The sequence below is a fragment of the Dermacentor silvarum genome, chromosome 1 (assembly GCF_013339745.2).
Source record: "Dermacentor silvarum isolate Dsil-2018 chromosome 1, BIME_Dsil_1.4, whole genome shotgun sequence".
NCBI classification, from domain to species: Eukaryota; Metazoa; Arthropoda; class Arachnida; order Ixodida; family Ixodidae; genus Dermacentor; species Dermacentor silvarum.
Window position 1 is genome coordinate 193,229,333 of NC_051154.1, and position 25,872 is coordinate 193,255,204.

The 25,872-nt window shown below is 43.5% G+C and overlaps 1 protein-coding gene and 1 long non-coding RNA gene across 2 annotated transcripts; one reads left to right on the forward strand and one right to left on the reverse strand.

The window, feature by feature from the left end:
• Positions 1-1,995: 1,995 nt before the first annotated feature.
• LOC119436581 (protein phosphatase 1K, mitochondrial-like) lies at positions 1,996-25,694 on the reverse strand. The gene is made up of 5 exons (XM_049658777.1): positions 25,186-25,694; positions 18,891-19,099; positions 17,697-17,860; positions 9,291-9,440; positions 1,996-6,800 (listed from the first exon to the last, which is right to left on the reverse strand). The coding sequence occupies exons 1-5, from the start codon at positions 25,485-25,487 to the stop codon at positions 6,534-6,536; spliced, it is 1,092 nt and encodes a 363-aa protein (XP_049514734.1). The 5' UTR covers positions 25,488-25,694; the 3' UTR covers positions 1,996-6,533.
• Positions 6,627-11,891, forward strand: LOC125941473 (uncharacterized). Its single transcript, XR_007464357.1, has 2 exons — positions 6,627-6,765; positions 11,336-11,891. It is a non-coding gene; the product is annotated as an uncharacterized LOC125941473 (long non-coding RNA).
• Positions 25,695-25,872: the final 178 nt, after the last annotated feature.

The window sequence follows — 25,872 nt, forward strand, 5'->3', positions numbered from 1 at the left end:
ACCACGTGGTGGACACTTACAGAATGCCCCCCTCCCCCCGGGAGAGGTTAGCCTAGCGAAAGGCCTGGTATGCTACTCTGGGTGAGAGGCACATCTATAATCTCATTACAGACCAACTAACATTTACGTTCCCATTAAAGTTCACCCTTTTGCCCCAAGTATGTGCCAATGGGATCACAATGAGGCCTGCTTTCCAACTGAAACCAATTAGACAAGGTTTTGACAGCACACAACATCCGTCCCATGTTAAAAAACCAAATGTTTCTTTTAGTTCATGTGTGCTGATCTTAGCTTAGAGTTGTACAAAATAAATTTTAACCCGTCATTATTCTTTGTTGATGCACTTGAGGATAAACCAGTTGGAACCTGTTTTAAACAATTTTTTACATCGAACAGCAATTGTGAGTTGGTGAATGGGTTGAACATGTTAATTAGTTCACAAAAATTTTGAACGATCCGCATACAACATAAAAGTTACGGTGGCATGGGGAATCCAACTCTCGCTTACACGCCTTCAAGCCTAGCAATCCATCCACTACTCTGAATTTTCCTTCTACTTAAATCAGCTGTCATAAGATGGGAAAAGAAGCTAGGCACATTCCCTACACCCTGCAGGGCAATATGCACTAAGAAGGAAAAGGCTTTGGAATGATAGGCATGATGCCAGAGATGCTATTAGTGCATTGCCACCAGACCAGAAGAATGGAAGGCTGCAGCTGGAGCATTCACATTGACTGACCAATGCCCCATCGTGCACGCCGAGAGCCTGTGGGGAACAGGCATGTAGGCAGCAATGGCAGGTGATACTCAAGTGCACATGCATCAGGGGCGGTATTCTGTAAGAGTCTACCTAGTGGACTGTCCATTTCGGCAGCCGTTGATTCGCTGCTGCTTGATGTGCAGGAAGGTGCCAGCCACCTTCCTGCACGTCAAGCAGCAGCGAATCAACGGTCGCCGAAATGGACAGTCCACTAGGTAGACTCTTACAGAATACCGCCCCAGGTGATGCCAAAAGCATGCAAAGCACACATGCTCCCTCAAACCTCAAACCGCGTAGCATATACTGCAAGGAAGGTGTTTTAAATATCGCACTTCACTTGCTTCATCGCAAAAGTCTTGGAAAATTTATATGCAGCTTGTAAATTGCCATGAAAGACTCTGAAGGGACACTAAAGATTAATTTAGTGCAAATTACCCTTATACAATAACAAGAAAGTCACTCTTACCATGAGAGAAGGCTTGCACTCTAAAAAAAGTTCACACCCTTTGGGTCGTATCTTGTCCCCAAACAATCGTTATCTGCCTTCCCTACCTTTCCTTTCTTGATAACTCGGCTATCGCTAGTTTCCTGCAGAGAATGCAGCGTCACGCTGATAACGCGCCTTTCATGACTAGGAAGTACCAGGCTCGCAGCGTTAAAAGAAATGTGGACAAGACAGATGACGATTACTGTTTGGGTACAAGATACGACCCAAAGGGTGTAAATTTTCTTTAGAGTGGTAAACCAGAAAAGACTCCAAAACAAAATACAAAGTTCCCCCCACCAGCTCTCCATGACAACACGGAGTCTGCTTGGATCTAGCTAATTGCTTACCAGTAAAGAAGGATTACACTGCATTCTAAGAAACTGAGGACTATTCCTTGCAAGTTTCGAGAATGTTTACTGAGCCACTACAGCCATAATAAAAAAAAAAAAAGTTACTTTCAAATGGTGCGACGTCACACTGACATATCAGCACTGGGGTTCTGGCACGAAATTTTAAAAATGTAATTTCAACCTTCCAGCTTCCCTTCTAATAATCAACTCACTACTGCAAAGTTAATAAAAGTCCTTTAAAGACTACTTTATCAGTCTAAACTGATTCAGGGTCCCATCCCTTTAAAGCATAAAGTGTGAGGATTACAGTGTAGAAGTCCTGAACCTGTATGTGTGTGTTCTGCATGTAAGTTCACACAGGTGTACAGACAGCACAAAATTATGTAACATGGCCAGCGTTGCTCATAACAATATAGATGCTTTATTTCACTTGAGAGTGTCATCAAACGTGCATAGGTAAAGTCCACAGCAAATAAACAGCCTGCGACAACAGTTGCCTGAATGAACTTTCATCCATTGTATTTGAACGTTACACATCTGCAGAACCATGGCAGCATACCTGGAGTTACTGGCACTTGAAAGCAGCACTCACTTATAATAGAAAGGAACATATTAACAGATGCCAGGAACTTGACTCCTACTGAACGACTACACAGGTGTCACAATATTGCTATAGTTTCTGCTGATTGCCAATCGTACCTGTAACACAAAGTCATTAGCATGTGTGCCCATTGGATTATGCTTAATTTTAGCCAAGTGGGGCCACACAAAGGTACCTGCATTAGCTTTCATGGCATTACTCGTAACTAATGCAAACATTTAAAATATTCAGTCTGTGTGTGACATTCAATCAAAACTACTTCTACTACTAACACATCTGTACATGAAACACGCACAGATGTGTTATAGCATAATGCAATCACCCAGTCGAGCAAAAATTGATTAGCATCATACTTTTGTGCGAAAGTGTGCAAGGCTGCCTGTCACCTTTCTGATGAGGATAGATATGAATGACTGCATGAGGACTCACAAGAGCAATAATGCGTAAAATTGTGAAGTTTAAAAGAAAACAAGGACAAAAAAAAAAGGGGGGGGGGGGGGTGCAACAAGAAAAACCAAGATATCTTGCAATTGAGGGGAAAAGGGAGGCCTAAATGCACCTATAACAAGCTCAAATGAACAGGACGCCACCTCCCTCCCTATATGAAATATAAAATGACTGAATCCCTGTTGTATGCACAGTAGTGGCAGCCCTATTTATGATATTACTGCTGCGATACTCCGAAATGATGGCTCTCAGCATATCAGAAGCTGCAGTTCATCACTGGCATTAGGAACCACTTAGTGCTGCACAGTTATAGACAACAGTATATATTTGGAATCGACCTCATTTCTGCCACTGCTTACAAAGTCCTCACCAAGCACGTTGCGTACGTTTCAGCTATATAAGCCAAACACACCACCATGTGGAGCAGCTCTATTCCTCGCAGGACCGCCTAACACACTGTAAACTATAAAGGTTGCACACTATAAAGGACCAAGCTGATTGAGAACAAAGCTTTAGACAAATTTTTACACCATGATTAGCTTCGAGATGTTATCGTGCAAAAAAACAACAGAGCTACAAATTGGGCACATTATACTTTTTATTTTGCAATGCAATCTAGTTTCTCCCTGCCAACAATTAAACAGCCTTGGCCAAGTGCTTCCAATAATATTACAGGCAGTTCATGCAGACTCATGCAGACTCATTAGAAAGCAGCGTTGCCTGTATTGCAGCACTTTATGTTCTCTGGCATGTTCGGTCTTTCTTCTGGCCAAAAGTAATGTAACCTCCATTTCCAAAAAGTAACAAACCAGCTAACCTACCTAGTCTGAAAATATTTTTCTAAACTGTGCGAGCAGGCAAATATCACAATGCTATCACAAACAGAAAAAGAAGTTGTTCAAGGCATGCAAATGCATCTTCCAGTGGCAGAGAAGATCTGCGGCATGAAGTGTAGACACTTACAGCAGCTGTGGTTAAGTGCACCGCTGACACAGTGTATCAATTGCACATGATGCTTTACTCTGCTAAAGGCAATATAAAGTGCTGCTTTCAGCAGCATCACTAAGCCAAAGCACTTACTTTTTGCAAGTGCTTCAGCTATAGTGCAACTACAGGACAGTTGGCACCCTGAATTCTTGACTAGTCCTTGAAGTCTGCAAAAGTACGGGTTGAAGGACAAATAGCTCTGGGCACTCAGGTACAGTGTGTGGGACTAAGTGACAGGGACTTTCAGCAACTAGGCAATTATATGTGAGCAAGCGAGCTGCTTCAAGTGTGCTTCGCCATGTCACTTTGTGCAACAGGAAAGGATCCAGCCTGTGGGTCCTACATTGAGGCATTACACATTGACACTAACTTCTGTAGCTAAAACACTGCACTGTCATGCTAGTATCTCTGATTACAGCTACAGATTAAACTGTCAGTTCATCACGCAAGCACTTTACTACTTGTACTCTTGATACAAGTACTACGAATTTTGTATTCATGAAGAGATAAGCCAAAAGAAAAGGAGTGCTGACCCAAGCACAACTTTTATGATTAGCCCCCCCAAGTCAATGACAGCATTGGCAAGATATTTACACAACAAATAAATCCATGAGAATGACAGGACTAACGTGTGTGAAACAATATACAACTCGTGCGAGGGAATTTCTGCTTTAGAGACACCTCCAGCAATTTGCCCATCCATGCTGCTTAAAGGGACACTTAAGGCAAATAAATTCTAGAAACCCCGCAGCCCATGTTTTGTGCCAAGAAAACACTTAGTTTAAGAGAAAATTGTGTCTGAAGGGTCTGCATTCCTCTAGCGCAATTCAACTAGCCTGCCACAAACGAGGAGGTGTGATCTTGCATATGCCATCACCACCCTTTACTGCCGTCGGTGAGTAAAACGACGCCAGACAGCGAAGGCTACGTTTTTTGTCCTTAAAACTCAACAGCACAGCCAGACCGTGCGAAGACACAGCCGACAACATCCCAAGACATCACATGGAGGTGGCATTTTCTGCTGCTTGCAGAAGTCTTGCTTGTCGTTTGGAAGTCTGCGGAGCGGCTCGCCTGTTTCCATGTGATCGCGTAACAACACGACAGTAACCACTGTGTCCACTCCCGATATTAATTCGCTCTTGCTAGTTGCTCTCCTCCGTGACAGCAGGAAATAAATGGCAAAATGAGCCATTGCTTCATCTCATCTCACACTAAATACCACATCTCCGAGATCACGTGCACACAATCACGGAGTCACGAAAGTGTTTTTTAGATTTCTAGCTATCAGATGGTGCCACAGCAATTGCCGTTGGCAGCATGGAATACATTTTTATTGACGATGATGGCACATTAAAGCTAGCTCTAGTACCCTATGGTTAAAATGTTGGTGTCGCAGCACATTTGATATTTTTTGACAAGTGTACGATTGATTTGATTCAGACAACAATGAAAGCTTGTCGCTACTTTGCTTCGTATTGTCGTCCTACAGCAAGAGGTGATAGCGCAACAGGGTCCATCTGTTGCGTCGCTTGTCAGTGTTGTTTGATAAACGCGTGCTTGTGGTTGCCTCTTTAGTATGAGCTATGCGAGCCAGCAAAACAAGTACACCACTACACGATACAGAAACTACCAACCAAAACATCAGAGCGCGGGCAGTGCAGAGTCGAGCGAAAACTAAACTTGACCACTCGCCGCATCGTTATCAAGAGTAACGTCAATGAGTTTTTTTCGAAGAATCGAATAGATGCGGACAAATAGCATGTTCTTCCGTTTTATAATGCAATGCAATGATCTTTTATTTACTGGTTGAGTACTAGTGACACAATTATAATGAGGAGTTAAGACATTATCAGGCTAGTAGTACTTGAATGTCTCGGTAGAGTCAAATCCTCTCCTGCATTTACCTCAATATCTCACTTACTAAAGCTCCTGTTCTGGATTTTATACTTTTTCAAGTATTATCCCTTTAGCTTGACTTAAAATATGCCTTTAGTGTCCCTTTAAAGCACTGCATCGAACGTAGAGATGCTGACAGTAAGTAAAGATCACTCCAGTTTTTGCTAGCCAAACTTTACAGAATGTCCATACACTACCATTAAATGACAAGGAGGCCACTGACAAACTGCTATATACACATTCAGAAATTGCAAAAAAGTTAAGCAGAACACCTTGCTCAATACAGGAGATTCTTTGAAGCTCATGCTTTAGGATTGGGTGCTTTGTAGGCAACAGCAGGCAAGATAAATTACAGGCAAAAAGGCCAGCTGGCATTGGGAAAGAAAAAAAGTCATTGTTCATACAGACTACCATACAAAGCGAATAGCCCATTTCTTTATACAGCAAGAAAGTTCTGAAACATATCAAATGTACTGTGCACTGTGAAATAGAAGCTATACAGCAAACAATAGTATTGCTAACCATATGCATGTACTACCCACTGTAGTAGCTACCCACTGTGCAATTATTAAGGCTTATCAAGCTAGTTTACTTTCTTTCTGCAAGAAAAACAGCAGCAGATCGATTTTGTCACTACATACATACAAACTAAAACAAAGGCATCTGTTACTCCTCGCATCTGCAATAAGATGCTGTCACACGGTCCACTTATTTTTCCTACAATTCAACGTATGCAAGAGGTTTGATCATTCTAATTAAGGTTCAAAATGTTTACAACTTCAAGGTCAGCCCTATTTGTCTGCTCGTTTGTTAGGTGAAGAAATGTAGTGATTCGGACAATTATAATCCACTTCAAAGGTGTGCTCATCACACAAAGTGGTGGGCTATTCTTCACAAGCAAGCAGAAAGTCTTTCTTTCAATATAGATATACCTGCACATCTAGCCAAACCCTCTAGCCAGACCAGCAGCACACGACAGGCATCTCTCACAATGAGCCCTAATAGCTAAAATCTCCGACTAAATTGCAGTTGCCGACCAAAACTGTTCGCCACGCCACCACTATTGCGGTACTTTCCCCAGGCACCAAAGGGCATGACAACCGCTGTAGCATTGTCCTGGGAAGCAAAGTGCATGGCCTGGTCAGTGACAAAGCCTGCTGCCTCAGCTGGTGAACTGCAGCTGTTGATGGCATCCACAATCTCCTGGTCCGACATGGCACAATTCACACCATCAGTGGTGAGGATCACAAAAGCGTCTTTGCCGTGCTTAACCTGTGAGCAATGAAGAAGAGAGTGGCATGCATATCAAGATGAATGTAAAGAGCTACGCAATGATTGCGTTACTGCACTGCTCATGCAAACCGACATTTATAAGATGCACAATGCCTTTCAACCCCAAACACTGTTGTTCATCATGTTCATGGTAATTGATCAGTGAAGTGCTACAGAAGGAGCAGGATAAAAATCAGTGTACTTTTTGCAAGATGGTCCGGTTCACCCCATTAGTTACATCCTGTGCTGCACTTGCATTAACATAAAGAGCAAATTTGCCACTGCATTTCAAAATAAGCGTGCCTTAGCTCAAACTATTGGTGGGGTGAATGAGTGCAACAGTACAAAATAAAGTGTTCGCTCCACCTTCTTCTTAACTTCACTGATGTACAGTCATCAACTTATTTTTCGGACACTCGGATATAATAAATTCAGACATTTTCATGCCACTGCTACTTGCCTAATATATTTATGTACAGTAATAACTCACTATAATGCATTAAAGGGGAAGATAAAATGACAGCCGTCGTCCACCCTTAAGGCCAACATTGGTTGGCGGAAGGGTGGGCATTTTCCAGACCGAACGAAAGAATTGAAAAAGAGCACAGTTGTGTAAAGAGTGCTGGGTATGTACCAGCTTGTGGTACATATCCTGCATTTTTTTACTGGTGCTGCAATGAACTAGTGCACATGCGCAGTCAAGTCGACCCCATCACAGCCTTTGCCTCCTACTCTCATGTTCTCAACAAGTGCTCGGTTTATCGGCATTTCATGAACATGCCATTGCTGGGCACTTTACGCCTCTGACAGCAAACATGACCATCTCTGTACATAAGCGAACGTTTCTAAACAACAACAAAAAACTATTTATTTATGCTGGCATCCAGCAATGGGTGTTGTACAAAATCAGAAGTTCGTAGCACTCCATCAATTTATCCACAAAACATATAAACCATGCAATCACCAAGAACATAAAAGCAGGATGCGAAGAACCCCTTAACTCAACAGGCCATGTGTAATAGTTAATCACAGCTGTGATTAGGGGTTAGATGGTGCAATATGTACCACGAGCCAAGCACTTATCTGTTTACCTTTTATTCTCGAGTGATATTGCGTGATAGGGGTGTGCGAATAGTAGTTGAGACCGAATGGAATACGAATTGAATATTACCAGCAGCGAATTGAATTGAATATAGAATATTTTTCTAATAGTTTGCAAATAATAGACAGCCTTTGCACCAGCAATATCAAACAATTTTCACATCGTGGTTTTGATGACACTAGAAGTTTCTGTCATTACCCTGCACGTTAAAGAGCATGCTCTATTCTAACAGCACTAAGGGAACCTTATAAACAACTAAAACGTTTGTTCGCAAACTCAGCACTCATCTGAGCATGAGCGGTCATGCATTATCACATTAGGTTCAGAAACACAATTGCGACCCAGATAACATATATGTATGCCTTCACGCCCAAACCAGAAATATTTGAGAACTTTTCAAAAATATTCGGGTTTTCGAATAGCGACTATTCGATACGAGGACCGAATCGAACAGGGGAGTATTCAATTCGTTATTCGAAAGTTTTGAATATTCGCACATCCCTACTGCATGATGCCCCACCAAGGCACAGAGTGTAATGTGCGCACTGAGTACTGAAGTCAGTGACGGTAGTAGTGCGCGGCAGATTGTGAAAGTAGAGTCGCCAGTCAACTTGGTGGCACACCTGGATTGGCACACTAGCAGGTCGCCGACAGTTCACGGGAGTTTTAAATTACCTCATCGGGTGAGTTACTATTAGCAGCATCATGTACACCAGATTTCAACCTAATTTTTGTTCTGAACTTTTGCGTTCATTATATCCATTTATAGGAAAATTCTGCTTTGTCAAAGTAAGATTTTAAAAACATAGGTTTTTATTAAAATTTCAGGTGGAATTACAATGATTTTGCTATATCCATTAGTTATAACCTGGCAATTTATTTTAACAACAACAACAATTGGAATGTTTGTGTTTTGATACATTTAATCAAATCAAATAAATAGCAAGTGACTGAACCTATTCTGTTGCAGCATGATGTGGCATATTCTAAAGAAATATAAACACACACATATACACAGATGAGATTTTCTGGCCACTTAAAAACTAAGGTTAGTTACTTAGCAATTTGTTTTTTGTTTTTTTTTACTCCTGACTATTTGAGCTTTTTGCGATTCCCGCTGACTTCGAATAATCAGTAAGTGACTGTACATATTCAATTGCAGCACGATGAGGCATATTCTAAAGAAATACAACCCAAATGAGGCAACAATGCTATCTCAACACAAAAATAAAAGTAAATGCAGATAAGAATAAGAAGAACATCGGTTCAGCACTTTGTCTGAAGTGTCACCACGAGCATGCTGGTAATACATATTTTCTCTGGGAGTTAGCCAAGCCTAGTTTCATTTATACCAATTACTTCATAAAGGCACAGTCAAAACTTCCCACCTCAATGGATCTGACATCCGGTAGTGCAATCACACCAAACGGCTTGAGGTCCAAGTCACCCAAGCTTCTGGTCATGGCCAGGCGTCCATTCACAAGATGCCGTCCATGGCTGTCCGAGATAAGCTTGCCGCCAGACATCTTTATCCTCTCCTGATGAAAGAAGGTCAGCACCCAAGATTGTTACAAGGGTCCTGCGACCCATTTGGAACATTGTAAACAAACCCATCCTCTATGGCATGTAAAAGCTTTAACTCTCATTACCGTGAGAAATGTGCTCATTTTCGGTGCTTCTATGTTTTAACATATTTATTTCAAGGCATAGTAGCCACAATGTATACGGCGATACATAAAACTATAGCCTGATCACTGGTGTTTTGAATGGATGTATAGCAGTAATAATTGCTCAGACAGTTTTTGAGAATCTTTATGTGGAACTTCAAAGAAGCACTTCTAAAGACATAAATGAAAATAATAATTTGCAATTTTTAGTTTAAGTACTGAGAGTAAAAAAATCTGAAGTATTGCAATTATGCACAGGATTCCTAGTTCCCAATTTTTGTGAGTCAGATCACGCAAAACAATTTTTAATGAAGATTTTTTGATGTGAATACTACCCATAGTGATGCTCATGCTATGCAGGAAAGCAGTAGCGTCAGAAACGTGAAAACGGGTAAGTTCCTATTGTGCAGGGAGCAATTATTTTTACTAATTGCAGTAGCCATCTGGTTCATTTCTTACTGCATTCTTTAGGCTCACCAAGCAATGGTTGCCAGGTCAGGCAGCATGCAGAAGCCTCCTCATACATGATGAATTCGTTCGATCAGCTTTTCTAGGCAAGCAAGTCTAGTTTGTGTTCAACTGGCGCTGGAGGCTCCACATGCTTTGTTCAGTTCCTGTACAGTGCTGTACAATAATGTTGAATGTTGCACAATATTGTACAGTCATGGGCACGGGAACGCCGCCTGTCATGGGAACAGGCGGCGACAGGCGGCGTTCAAAACGTAAGAACTTAGCTAGTCAAGCTTCGGTCGAAGGTCGGTCGATAATCGACGACGGGCTCTTGTGTGGATGAAACCCTACAGGACGGGAAGGATTGCTCGTAATAATTTGTGCATACGCTGTCGAAGCGCTGATGGATAAAAGCAAACCATGGGGGGTAAAATAAAGTATACGAACACAATTATCAAAATAAGACGCATTCATGAGCACCTATCGTCGTTTGAGACATCGTTAAAACAGACTATACGTTTGATCAGAAAAATGACTACCCGAGAGAAGCTTCTGCGTCTTCGCTGCTGCTGTTCTTTAAATATGATCTTGCCGAGGCAACCAAAGCGCAAATTTTGAGTCCTTTTATTGAAGAAGTGCTAGGAGCACTGGAGGCTAATCTTGAGAATACCCCCAGTCGAAGTTTGTTTTCCAGACTCCCCAATCCACCAAAAATTGTCAAATCTGGCAAATAGCTAAAGTTCAGTCGTCATTTGAGACGGTGCATGATGTTGCTAAGCAGAAAAACTCCAAGAGAAATGTATAACACTGTGTATAAAAACTGTCGATCAAACTGATAGATTTCTACAGGCGCGGTAACAAGAGAGTTAAGTAAAATATGACAAATTATTTTCAGAAGAGATCTCTATTGAATGCCGAACTTCAGTTTCTCAACTTCTTTTGCACCCACACTACAGCACTTGATGATATTTGTGATGTCTAAATTTTAAAATCTTTTCATGGATTTTGGCCCTTTTCCCGCACGAAGAGGCAACAAGAGCTGTCAGGTCTAGTTTTGTTCGAATGCAGTGTAACTTTTCTTTTTTTATGTAACCACCAATAAATTAGCCTTGACCATTTGTCACCACAACATGTCATACTGTCAGAGAAGCTACTTTGAGAATACAATTACAGTTGCATGACTGCAATTCTTACACCTTAAGGTCATTTTCTGGCAAACTAAACCTCTTATCTTGGTAACAGTGACCTTTGTTATCTTGCTATTCTAGCTTCTTAACTTCCAGTACCTCAATCTCTCTTTAATTTTTTTCCTGCAGGGGCTCTCCCAAAGGTTGGTGGTGCTGTTATTAATGACTACTACAAGTTCATCATACGCAATACTGCACATAATGTACGTACTGTGATGAAGAAGACGTACAACATGCTTTGAAGATTATGCACACCACAGACAGCAGCAGCATCGTGATCCCTCCGCGAAAGATGACGCCGAAGTTACGGTTCAGAGCGCTGCCCGACGTAACTGTTTAGCTGCCCGTTCCGTACCAGTACATCTGAAGGATCTACATCTACGCCAGTTCCAGTAAACCTCCTTTCAGTACAATTTATTATGTGCCATCTGTTAAAACAAGTTTCTCATACACATTATTGGTGTAAGGTACAGCAGTGGCGTGTTAATGAGCAACTACAGGGTGCATGAAAGATAGATAACACAGACCTCCTCAACTGTAATGTGCATTCAGTATATCATGGACGTCTACTTTGGTTTAAATTCAAACGTAATGCAAGTTTCTTTTCTAAATAATCAAAAATAAACTAGTCTAGGTCCTTTGTTACAAAGAGGGCATCTAGACTAAAAAATCCAAGGACACCTAAGCACATCTTTCGAGTTGTTAATGCGAAGCATTAATGCCCAATTGAACGCCACTAAGCGGCCCTTCAAGTTTTGCACTGCGAGCAACGTACCATAGGGGTACGTGCTTCCCGAGCCAGCAAGCAGCAGCAGCCTGTAGTGCCAACGCCTACGCGACGAGGGACCAAGGAAGTGCGTCATGCAACTTCTTCGCCAACGACAACCCATCTCGGCCCACGGCGTCACCATATCTGCTCCATCGAAGCACCCTGGTAACATGGCACAGCGGCAATGCCCTCTCCCTTCATGCAACACCTGGCGTGCTATCACGGCAGCAGGTGTTCCGATTCACCCACTCTGCTCTGTCGAGGCGCACTCGTGACGTGGCGTTGCAGCCAATGGGACTTTGGGTGCCGTTTCACTGCTACAGACACCGCCGGCTTTTTCACTAATGGGACATTTGATGCTTTCGCATCAATGCAGAACACTTTAGGCGCAAGAGCACTTACAGCATCTATGGCATGCAATGGTTAGGCATTGTGTGTATGCTACAGTTGAGAGCAATCTTCAATCACCTATCACAGAATACACCTAAATACCCAGATAGAGCAAATGTGGAGTAGCACCTTGAACGCACTTCACACGAAGTGGCTGCATTCAATAAGGATAGTGCCAGCAAGCAAGAAGTTCTGAAGTTCACTTTAAGGGGACACAATAGGATGTTTTAGATTTTGTGTACGCAAAGTTTGGGGACAGAAACTGCCTGGCTTAAAAAAGAATGCAAACAGGTATACAAAACAATGCAAGTCGGGCGTGGCCCTTTGTGCACGTAAAGGTCCCTTTGGGTACCCAAACCCGTTTGCGTACGCCAAATCTAAATCTCCCTATTGCTTTGCATTATTCAATTGATCAAGTGCCTCAGCAGAAGCTATTTGATACAAGCAAAATATGCTAAGAATATTTCTCAGGGAATATTACGAATGTTCAATGTAAACAATAGTTTGAGATACCTCAGTAAGTGGACTTGATTGTGGTATAATTGTCATTGCTAAAAGAGCAACACCCAGAACTTCACCTAACCCCCTAGATCACATGTTCACTTGCTCACCTAAAGAAATTTTGGTGCAAGCTCTATAAATTTAACCTGTATGCTAACAAGTAAAAAGAACCAAAATATGCCTTACAAACTGAAGAACTCTACAGCCTCAGTGCAGATATTATCTGTGAACCATTTATGAAGCTCCCTTTTTAAACAAAGTATCACTTTCTTTAGCAACCTATGCAATTAAGCCGTGGTTCCTCTTCTGCTAAGCTCCAGTCCCAAGAGCCCTAACGTTGCAGCACCAGTCACAACTGCAACTGACTCTCTTGCAATGATCCTATCCCCTAAGTGAGAACTCTGCACCTTTGCTTTGGAATACTGCTATAAATTCATCCATGGTACAAACAGTTTTTAAGCCATTTTCTATAACTGGCAATGCTGCAGCTCAGCCTCCTGCCCACAAGCGGCATTTCATGGATGTGGCCTGGCTGTTTGCCCAACTGAAAGCGTTTAAGGTTTTTTTTTTTTTTTTTTTTTTTCTCGCACAGTTCTTAGGCATCTGTTGCTACGTTGAGCACAAGGAGGTTGTATACTTGGAATGGAGCTTCTGGAATGGAGGTGGCTCTCTAAAAGTGAAGCCGGTCGCCGCCATCTGGCTAAAGGTAAGAAGCCCAAACCACTGTAGCGGCCACTGCACAGCTCAGAGTATGTTCGGTGTGTATATTGGTTGTGCGCTGTTAAAACAGAGTTTAACTGATTGTGGCATGCTTTCCGAGGGCAGTGCAACACCTAAGTAGGTCATAGCTGCGCCAGTTGCGTAAGGATGATGCCAGGTGTAACGTTTCAGTTGTAACATAAGCTCGCATCGTCTGCCCAGGACTGTAGTACGTCGTGCGTGTGTTTGCCTCAGTTGGCAACGATTGGGAACGTGCTCGTAAGATATGCGCAAGTCAATATTACATTTACGTTTACATCCTATGAACACTCGTTGGCACGTCACTGCACGCAGTTTAATGTACAGTTAAACCTGGATATAACGAAATTGACAAATTCCCGAAAAGCTTCGTTATAAAGAGGATTTCGTTATATGCAGGTTCGGCACGAAAATTTGAAAAATAAACGTTTACCGTATTTACTCGATTCTAACGCGCCCTCAATTGTAACGCGCTCCCGTTTTCCGTTTTCGTCGAAGCACTCATCCTCGGAATGTCACACCAGGTACCCGATGCGTGGACGCGTGTCGTTTCGCACAAGCGCGAGGCATCGGAAACGAAGAGCGAGCGTCACGATGGCGTCGTAGGGTCGTATAGTGTTACAGTAGAACCTCGCTGTTACGTTCCCGGGGGCTGCGTTTTCCCGGCTGTTACGTCCGGTCCCGGCACAGCTCCCATAGAACCCAATGCATTGGTAACCCCGCTGTTGCGTCGCAACTGTGGGACCGTTCCCGCATCATACGTTGCGAACGGCCGGTCCGAGCGGCCATTTTGACTTTTCATGTCGCTTGGCTTGGTGGCTTGACGATGGCATTGGCCGCCCAAAGTGCCGGGGGCGACAACTGTGACGTATTTTCGGTTACTGCCAGCAAAAGTATGGCCCTTGAGATTCGTATTTGCTATATAAAGATGGTGTCCATGACGCGTTGTGGCCCTAAAATTGGTTTTGGCTCATAGATATTTTGTATATAAGGGTACGGCCACGCTAGCGGCAAAAAACGCGCGCGTCATGCAGCGAGCGGCAAGTTGCCGCGCGTCAGCGGTCAGCGCCTTGCCGCGAGGCCACCGTGGCACGCGCGTCTCGCCGCGCGGCAGCGCGATAAGATCTCCCGCGCTCTCTGAACGGGCGAGCAACACCGCGTGCGCTCGTTGTTTCATGCGAGACGATGATCGTCGATTGAAAACCCGGCGCGGACCGGCGGCGTTCCGGTTGTGATTAAAACCCCTATATATAAAAAGTAGCGCCATCCACTTCCCTCCTCCTCCGTTCCACTATCGCGCTCGGCGCGACCAGCGCGATCGAGGCGCGATATCGACAGTGGCGCCGCCTGCGTCGGGCCTGCCGTGGCAGACGACAGCTAACGCGCTACCAGAGGAAATCCGAGGAAAACTTCGATCGCGCCCTGCGGAGACGTTTTTGAGGCGCGATTTTGCTTCGTCAGTCAGTAACTGGTCTTAATAATGCCGTTTTGGAAGTAGCAACGCGACGATGCGAGACGGCGCAAATATCAAGTGTGCAGCAAGCGTTTGCGCACGCCGGATGGTAAACAAAAAAAAGCCTTTTGCCCTCGCCTTGTCGGTTGCGGCAACTTAAGGCGCAGCAGCATGCCATCACAACGAAGTTCTTGTCCTTAACACGTTTGATCCGTTTGTGCGTACAGCACTTTCGTCGCACAGGCCCGAGAATGGCAGTCGGAGCGCGCTGGAAAGAAAAAAAAAAAATATACAAAAGCGCGACGCGAACTTCCACGTGACACGGATTGGCCAATGGGGGAGCGGAGGAGGCTGGGGCGACAGGAGGCGGCTAAGAGAGGGCGAGGAGGAAGCGCCGGGGTGAGCGCGGTGGCGGCAAGATCTAAGAATGGCGCTACTTTTATAAATATAGGGGCTTTAGTTGTGATGGCTCCGTGACGTCACCCTCGTCGCTCTTGATTGGTTCATCTCGCGGCACGCGGCATTTGCCGTAGAACCCATTTCGCGCGGCACGCCGCAAGACCCCCGATTCCTGCCGCTTTTGCTGCGTGTTTTTGCCGCTAGCGTGGCCTTACCCTAAAGTCCAAGGGCGATAACGCAGTCGCCGCGCGCCATATGCTGTATGTGCGAGTGAAAACGTGCGAGGGAAGCCGACGACCGCGTCTAAATCTCGCGCGCGCAAGAAAAGCAGGGAGGAAGCGCGCCTTCTTCCGTTGCGCCGAGGCACCGGCGAGGGAGCGAGGGGGGAGGGATAGCGGGGCGGCGCGCGGTCGCGCAGGCCGTGTCTTGAAAGCGATCTGCGTTGGGGCAGTGTCTACCAGTGTAGGTGCGTCGGCGGCTCGTAGCTTTCTGCGTGCTGTGTGTTCTCGGTGCTCAGTTTGCGTTGAAGCGATAGACAACAGCACGAAGGTCACTTCGGGCGCTTCTCCAGCGGCGCTTCCACACGCCGCCAGCGTTTGACAGCGTGTGTCCGCGCTCATCGAGTCTGATGTGCCACAGTGTGTACCAGCGCGTAGGCAACATCAGCTGGAAAAGGAGAGAGTGCCGGCTTGGCGGGCTAGGCCAGCTGCAGCAAGCGGCAGGATCAGATTTGTATGAAGGGAGGGGGAAAGGTCATGCCCGCGGCGGCAAGATCGCCGGGTCGAGGGATGCAGGGCCGCCTCGCACACGCACGCACGCGCTCGTGCGCTCGCTTCGCATTCCATCGCGGCGGAGAAGGTGCTTCCGGTTGCTGCTCGCGGAAAAATGACAAAATTTGGGGCGAAATCTCTAGGTGGTCGGAGGGGGAAATTCGTTATATCGAGGGGGTCTCCCGCTGCCACTTCGTTACGTAGAGGTCTCAAATACATGTGCTTCTATGGAGTAACGGCGGGGAATCGAAAAACTTCGTTATATCCAGGAATTCGCTATTGGAGGTTCGTTATAAGCAGGTTTAACTGTAGCACATGCATGGGCTACATGTTAGAATGCGAGGATTAGATTTTGCCGCCAAGAGGCTTCCTTCAAGGCCATCAAGGACTGGGAGAGGAGTGTTCCTTGAAGATAGAGTATGTGTGGAAAATAAAGAGTGGTCTGTAACTGTACATGCGTACGTCTCTCTCAACTTCTCTGCCTCAATATATCGTGAATTCAAAAGACCTTAAGAACTGCGCTCAAATTTCGCATTACGCAGTACTGTAATCGTCGGTGAATGTTTTTCTTTTTTTTATATAACTTGCAACTCCTTAATCACAGTATGAGCACTCAATTTCTTGAATGAGCAACAAATCAATAATTATATTGTCTTTTAATGCGATCCATTAAGAAAAACGCACCAAGATAAGCAAGGCTTCAGGTGTATTAAGCAGACTTGTTCCTCATATAACGGATGTAGTGATCACATGGTAACACAAACTGTTGACGCTCATAATCAATCAACATTAAACTTGTGATGAATTTTGTCAACTTAAAAGCAGATGTTTCAACTTGTACTATATTATTCATGAGGATTCAAGTTTGTGGCGAGTCCTTTTGAAGTGCAGCTTCACGTTACCGAAGCTTCCAAGTTTTGTTGCAAATGGTACATGACGAATACCTGCCAACCTACAAACTTTAAAATTTGTAAAAATCCCAACAAGCGGGAGGGGTGATGCATGTTTTTTTTAAGTTTGACCTGAGCACACACACATCCTGTGGGATATGCACACACTTTATTAACTATTTATATTCAGATGAAGCGCACAAGCAACAACAAACTGGGAACACAAGACAACGAAAAGCAACACATTGTTTGCAAATCACAGTGATTTTGCAGTTGCCAATTCTGCCTGCTTCAGGAACTTTCTTGAATAAGCTTGCTCAAAGCAAATAGGACCCTTTTAGTGTGTGGTGTTTTCCGCTACCACAGCAGGGTGGCACAGGTACCGTTGCAATTTCTTTCTTGAATTCAGTGTTTTTTTAAAACATGCATCGTCTCCTCCTTCAACACCTTTTAAACTTTTCCACAGACACAATCTATCTATAGTAAAATGTATGCAACATTCGCGAGATCATAGAAGGATCCCAAAACTTTATGAGAAATTCATGAAAGCTGGCAAATATGGATGATGTGGTACACTTGCCTCCTCCAGCTTCAGGCCAGCAGTGTGATCTGTGGTAAGGCGGCGTGACTCCCCACTACGGCAAAGCAGGGCACGGCTGTCACCTACATGGGCTACATACAACTCTGTGCTGCTTCTCAGAAGGCACACCGTGGCAGTTGTTCCAGATGAAGCCTCGTCGCCATCTTTTTGTCAAAAGAGAAAAATTCGTACATTATGCATGAGCATGACATGCCTATTAGACAGTTTTAGAAGGCATGACACATTCAGAAGAGGGGAGAAAAGCCCCTGTATCTTGCATCTATTCAAAGCAATATATATTTCCAAACTGCTATCTTTTATTCCCGTTTCAATTTTGAACAATGATGCCAAAGTTTTTTAGTTCTAAACTAGTGATGCCAACTACAGCTCCCATCGCATCATGATGTTTGGCCAAGTCCCATGAAAAAGAAAGCGAATAGAGTCACAGTAACAGCACTAAGCACTATATTTACAAAAAACGTGAACCATACGGTCTTGGGTATATTACAAAATTACTGCCAATTACAAATAACTGCCATCAACTTTGCATTGTACAGAAGTGTACTAAAAGTTTTGCAGGCCCTGGCACACATGCTTCCAAGCATTACATCTTAACACTAAAATCACGCTTAGAAAGACTTGCATTGCAGGAAGCAGGTTAATTTATCTTGCCTACAGTACATACTTCTGCTTCCTCGTGACAAGCATGAATGTCACTTGAGATGCATATTTGCCCAACGTCCTTTTATATTCAATTTTTTATCTGTTTTTGAGAAAGTTATAGTACTTAATAAAAATACGCTGCGTGAAATTATTTTTTATTTATATTTTTGGTAGTGAATTTAACACATCTATGATTTGGGTGGTTTAATGCTTATATACACTTGTTAGCTTGTAAACTCCATATGCTCACAAGGACAGGATATTTATGTGCCAGACGACTCCTCTCTGGAAATGCTGTGTAAACATGGCAGACTTCTGGAGCCAATATTGGAAAGAGCGTCAGCACATCTTTTGGCGAGGATTTATGTCATCATTGTACACTGATTTGGTACAGCTTTTCAAGCTAATCAGTTAAGTGACACTAGAGCCAATAAAAATTTCACTTAGTAATTCGCCAAACTATCAGTTATGCCCCATCCTGATTTCCTGCCAACATGTGAATACTCTCTGTTGTGCTAAACATACAGTCACCTGGCCAATTAAAGGCGACATATTTGGCAAAGGAATTGTTGGTGTCGATGAATGCCGACTGGAGTAGTGCCTGTAGGTCTGTCTGGCCTCTACGAACCCAGTACATGATATGCGCCTCCATCTGTTCAGCACAAAAGTCAGCGCACGCTGAACCACCATGTCCATCGAACACAGCGAAGTACAGAAGGTCCGGTGTAAGCTCCTTGACCCTGCATTTATAAAAGGATAATTTCAATTACATAAAAAAAAAAAAGTAATTCATCGACAGCACAGGATTCGACACATGGCTGTCCCTAAGTTCTATGTGTGCAAGGCCACCTAATACAGTACTATCAACTACCATTAATTCAACCTTGTTGAGGCACGTGAAATCGGTGCGAATTATTGGATGTCCACATGGAGCAGCAAGTTTCAAAATTTGCAGCGAAATTAAGCTTTTATGTACTTGACACACTTTACAATTGTGGCCAGCAATTGCACTCAAGAGGATGGCACTGTACAGATGGCTTCAAAGGGCTCATTGCAGTCTTCAAAGAACCATTCTGTGAATGCACCTAGCTCAGTGTGCTGCTATCATAAAGATGCTATTGAGGGCTCAAAAGGTGTCAAGATATGAAAATATCACCTGGAAGAGATTCCTAAAACAAATTTTGAAGTTTAACGTCTCGAAACTGAGCAGTGTGGGTTAAGAGAGTCATGGTAATAGAGCTGCCTCCAGATTAATTTTGACCACCTGGGGTTCTTTAATGAGCACGTAAAGTGAAGAACACGAGTGTTCTTGAATTTTGCCCCCATCGAAATGTGAACACCGTGGCCAGGAATCGAACCCTAAACCTCATGCTCAACAGCAGAACGCCAAAGCTACTAAGCCACCACAACGGTTTAGAATAGAAAATATTCCCACCTACAAGGCTGCATGTCTGTCAGCACCTCTGCGGGTTTTAGTCATAGTTCCAGTTCTTCGACATGTATGTGCCTGAGTGCCATTTTCAACTCCATAGCCTTTGACGCTAACATTTTGAGGTCCCTCTGCTCTCTGCAGCATGCAGCCAGCGAGTGAGAAGCTATACTCCATCTCACCGACTCTGTTCAGTGCAGAAAAAGCTATGGGCCAGGGAAAGGCAATGGAAGGATTAGTTTCACACCACAGAGTTTCATACAATAATTACTAGAGGGAACTCTTGCGCTAGCGTCTACGGGAACTGCAAGCGGGGTGGTTCAGCCACCATGGGAATGACGAGTAGTACATGGATTTGCCTAAACTTCGTCCTTCTGGCTTCAAACAACTTCATGACTTTGTACACTCGTCATTTTCAACAAAGTATTGCGTAATAAATAATAAACAAACATTAAAATTGAACACACACAGAAGGATTCGAACACAGAACCTCTAGCACAGAAGACTGATACTGAAACCATTGCACCACCGACGCATGCATGGACCAGCGACATAAAACGCCCTTATGAATTTCTCGCAGGCAAGCCAGTGCCATGAGACGCTTCGCACGTTTAGATTTGGCCACCTCGACGAGGTGAACCCCTACAATTAGTAGCGATACTGCACGTTCGCACAGTCTTCTGCACTTAGAAATGTATAGATAGCTCTAAAATTTACGACAATGAAGGCAGATGAAGCGTAATAAACAAAGCCACAAGAACGTCTGAATCCACACGCACGAAGTTCAGATAAATCCACGTACTACCCATCATTTCCGTGGTGGCTGAACGATTGCAGTGTCAGAGTTGCCTCTAGTAATTATTGTAAGAAACTCTTATGTTGCACACAATGCAACATGCAGCCTTCCTGGAACACACAGCCGGCTCTTAGCCCTTGCTACACTGCATGGAGTTGGTGAGAGAGAGTATAGGCATGTCAGTGTCACTGGCCCCACAGTGTTGGCAGAAGACACCCCTAGGGGCTGGTCTGGTGCCTTAAAGAGGCCCTGTGCACCTAATTACGCAATTTTTGTTTTCCATGTTTGCTAAATATAGAAAATGACAATGCCTCCAGCGCCAGCAAAACCACCAAAATAAGAGCAATTTATCTTTTATTTGCTTCCAAAATCAGTTTCCACGCCGACTTCTTCAAAGACAGAAAGATATATATAAATACAAATGACGGACAAAGCGATGCATACACCATAAACAAAGGCGTTCTGCAATGAAGTGTATTAAGTCCACTTCTCTCCAATGCAGCAATAGCAGGCTTACCAGCAGTACTTTGGGCAGACATAAATACCTATGTATAATGATGACATTTGCATATGGACATCGCACAAGTCTCTAGAGGTTGTCAAGCATTGGCAGCAGGAAGCTTTAAATGCAATAAGTTATTAAGAGAACAGGGCATGCAGATATCTTATGCCAAATTAGCGGTGTTGCCCTTCACGAGAAAATAAGTTAAAAATGTCGATCTTTCAGCAGACGGCCAAGAGATCGAGCTGGTTCGGAAACATTGTTTTCTCGGCATGATTTTAGACCACCAGCTTCGATGGACTCATCATTTGACTGCCCTGATGGACCAAATTAGTTGTGTCATAAATGTTCTCCGAAGATTTGCAGGTACGAAGTGGGGTGGAACAACTGCATCCCTGCACCACGTTCACTCAGCCCTTGTGCGTCAGAGAATCGCTTACTCTGCCCCTGTATTGCAAAAATTATCTGCGACATCCCTTCCCCGATTACAGCTGTTGCAGGCGCGGAGTTTACCAGTGTATCTAGGAGTCCCGCAGGCAACATCCAGTCACCTCACTATTGCAGAAGCGCGGGAAACCACATTTCTCTGTAATTTTCAGCCTGGAGACATGCCTGCATCTCTTCGGAATTTCTACCCAGCACTCTGGGCACCCCACTTCTTTCAGTGATAGAGAACAGTCCGGGTGCACAGATACACGCCACGTTTCAAAAGCATAAATCACGACTTTCACAATCGGTTTTCTGGCACTCAGACCTCTGCTACCCACTATGATTTCTACAGGCACTGAAAATATAAACGTCAATCGAAGGTCTTCAAAATAAAGGCGACGTTTCCATGTTACATCCGCTATTTGACAAGTACCAGGAGTGTATTCACGTCTACACGGACGGTTCTGTAATCAAAGAAAGTGCAACTGCAGCTTATGTTACACCATCCTAACAGGTGGAGTACGCTTGTCGGCTAGGACGCACGTCGTCACCAGCAATAGCAGAATTAGTGGCAACTCTCCAAGCCAGTTATTATATCAAAACATATGAGACACCAAAAAAGTGGGTAATTTGTATGGACTCCTTATTTGCTTTAGCATGTCTTGAAAATATTGATAACAACCAACCACATGCACGAATACACATATGCAGTACTGAACAGTTTAACTCAGGCTACTGAAAGAAAACATGATGCGATATTACAATGGGTCCCGGGACATGCTGGTATAGCAGGCAATGAATTAGCAGACGCATTGGCAAAATCAGCCAATAAAGATGCAGAAATTCAACTCATCCCTTTAACACCAATGCACACAAAACACATATTAAAAGCACTAAATAAGGAATTGTGTATATCAACATGGTTTATTGAAAATACTAAGGAATCGATTTTTTACGAAGTAGACCCTCAACTGAAATATCAGCTGGATGTCAAACTTTCAAAAAGTACAGAGACACTAATTCATCAACTGACTGCCACCTTGGGACAGCATACACCAAACATTTCCTATACCGCAGAAAACGAGCTTCATCCCCGGCTTGCCCCTGTGGCAACAACGATGAGGATGTTTAACATCTTCTCCTCAAATTTCCCAGACACACGACACATGGACGGCAGCTAGAACAAGAGCTACACTCCACTGATCCTCACTGACCTTTCTCACTCACAAAATTACTGGGCCCATGGCCATCGAAAATAACACAGCGAAAACATTGAACGCACTCAAACATTTTTTCAAAGACACAGGCATTCTTAACAAATACTATAACTTGCTTCCACTATTTGTAATTATTATATCTTGTATATTACGTGTTATACTCTTTTGTACTCTGTGCTGAAGCTCACTTTAGACTCAAATTCTGTGCGTGCAATATTTTAACTCTGTATTCCTCATCTATTTACATGCTCATCACAGTCTACATCGCAGCCTATGACTGTTTCTAAACTCTGTGTGTGTTTGTGTTTGTTTACAAACTCATTGTGGTGCGACATGCCTTTGCTGTGGATTTCTGGCCCTATGACATTCCTTTGTTTTTCTTACTACATGTATTTTTTTATATTGTCGTTTCTACTATGCAAAAAGTAGCAGCTGTCACCCATTATAGGGTGACTACATCTTTCTTTTATTTTCATTTCAATAAAAAAAATCATAAATGGATGCGAGGCAAAGGAACATGACCTATGTTCATTTTTATTGGTTGGGCATGAATAATATATTGTGCATGTTTATGCTGTACATACAATGATGGCATTAAAAATAAAAATGTGTTTTATGATTTCTGAAGAAACGAAGAGGACACACATTTGTGCATACACATTCATTTCATTTGCAACTGACACTAGGTATGCTGTCCAATGGTCACACTAGGTAGCCTACATAGTCCATCACACGCTTATGTAGGCTCTCTAGTCCACACTCAAAATATAATGCAAAGATAAGCATTTGCACATAGCATTTGCACATATTAACAATGTAAAGTTCATTCTGTATATTTTTTTGAAGGGTGGGTTTGCAGGTGCCTTAAATGGATGGTGTCGCCATACCCAGCAAAATTTAGGATTGCATCAGATCACGCGTCTCATCTGAATCGCATCTCGTTGTCTGTGCTTGCTGTTGAAATGTACTCAGAACGCAACTTTACCCAAACTAGACGTGACAAGCGCAGCACAAAATGATCAGTAAGTCTTCATCCTGAACTTAAAAAAAACAAAAAACAAAGATTTATAAACAGCACCAGGAAATGGGGTACGAAAATGAGGCACACATTTCTTGTCCCATTTCTCGGCACTGTTTTTAATTTCTAAATCATGTACCAACTAGCCCAACAGCAAACTCTCCTTTAAAAAAAAGAAAAAAAAAGTAGGTTAGTTATATCCATTGAAAGAAAATGTTTATTGCATTAAAACAATATCTTAAATACATGGATTTCTATGGGAATTTCAAGAGGAATTATGACTACTTTTCTTTTTATGACTCATTTCTTTATAACATAGTTTGACTGCATTTTTAAAATGGAACCAAGCCTCCAGCATCTCAAGAATCGCAAGTGTAGGTGGTGGGAGGTGTCTTTCTACAGAGGAACAGAGCCTTACAGAGAAGTTGCCTCTTTTTAAAGGACAAGTGTAGCACAGGTATGGAACCCAACTTTCAAATTACATATGCCAGGTGTTTCAACAAAGAAGTAATATTTCTGTCCTTCTTTCTGTTTCAACACTACCACCTCTCAACTAATGTTCTTGCACAGAACCGTCTATCCCTTCCAGCACATCTAAGTTTACTCTTGTTATGCAAGAACATGCACAGTACTGAAGAGGAAATACGACATACAAGTGATTACCAAATTAAGAGAACAGTAAAAAATGGCAGTACCATGGTAACAGTATCTCTAAAACGTTGCTCAGCCCATATTGATGCAATTTCAAGAGTGAATAAATTAAATTGCAGGATTTAACATCCAGAAGCTGCACAGTGGGCTATGAGAGGTGTTGTATAATGATAGGCTCCGGAATAATGTACTCCCAAAGCCGGCAGACGAGCATTTTTGCATTCCGTCTCTATGCGGCCGGGAAACAAATGAACCCGCGACATCGTGCTCGGCCGCACAACACCGTGGTCAATTTCCAAAGTTGAAAACACTTGCTTAGATGCGCATCTCGTAGCAGAAAAGCAGCAAGTCTACTGCAGTTGTCAGAGAGGCTCTTTGCTACGTATATTCTCCGTCCCGTCCATGCTTTCAGAAAGGATGCGCCGGATCGACGAAGAAGGGAATACTAATTTGAGTAACCTGCGGGAATCAGCCAGTACCATGCAAAGGCAAAACACAGTCTGATATAATGCAGGTGATCAAAGTAAAATAGCTACTTCACAAAACACGGTATGAAACAGCTGTCGCTGAAAGATGCCCGCAACTGCTATTAACAATATTCAGTATACTGTCAGCGAAAACGCCATACCATGATATGGTTACGACCCCCCCCCCCCCCCTTTTTTTTTTTTTTCCACGAGCTTCCTTCAACGACGGGCTCTTTAGTTTCATCCCCCTCTTTACCAAAGGGAAAGAAAATCGGCCAAGGAAAAGAACAGCACACAAAATAAGACTGTACAAGTACCTGTAGCGGTCTTCGTTGTAGGTTCGTCGACCGAGAATCGTAGCACAGCCGGCATGTTCACCCGATATTTTTGGTACGGGCTTACCAACCTTGATACTCTGCTGCAACAGCAGTGGAAGATCGATTCGGTTGTCCCAGGTTCCTAGCGTGTCGAAATTAATGTGCTGCTGACGCTGCCCAATGTTCTCGGGGTCCGAGAGAACCTGCTTCTCGCGTACAGGCAGCCAAAATAACGGCTTCAAGACATCTCTATTCAAGCGGGACACCCGCGGCAGGTTCGACCTGAGAAGCAACAGAGACATGCAAAGGATGTTGCAGGAAGAACGTTGGATATACGCGCTGCTGTCAGGAACTGTTGCGCACGACGAAAAATTCGAAGGCCGGTCTATATACGCTTTGAAGAACAGACGACACAGACTCAAAGTTTAAAATACCCAACGAGCCGAACGTTGCCGAACGTATCTCAGGAAAACAAGGACACCGAAAGAAGTTAAGAACCGGACCACAGTGACAACAACTACAACTGTACCGACACGAAAGCGATGCAATCTGGGCCGCATTCGCGAATTACTTTTAAACGAGCACACAATCAACAACGCTGCGTGGTTTTTCCACTTTTAAGCTGTAAATATAATACTCACAAACAGTTATAATAAATTACGTTTTGCTCTTAGCGTAAATTTCTAC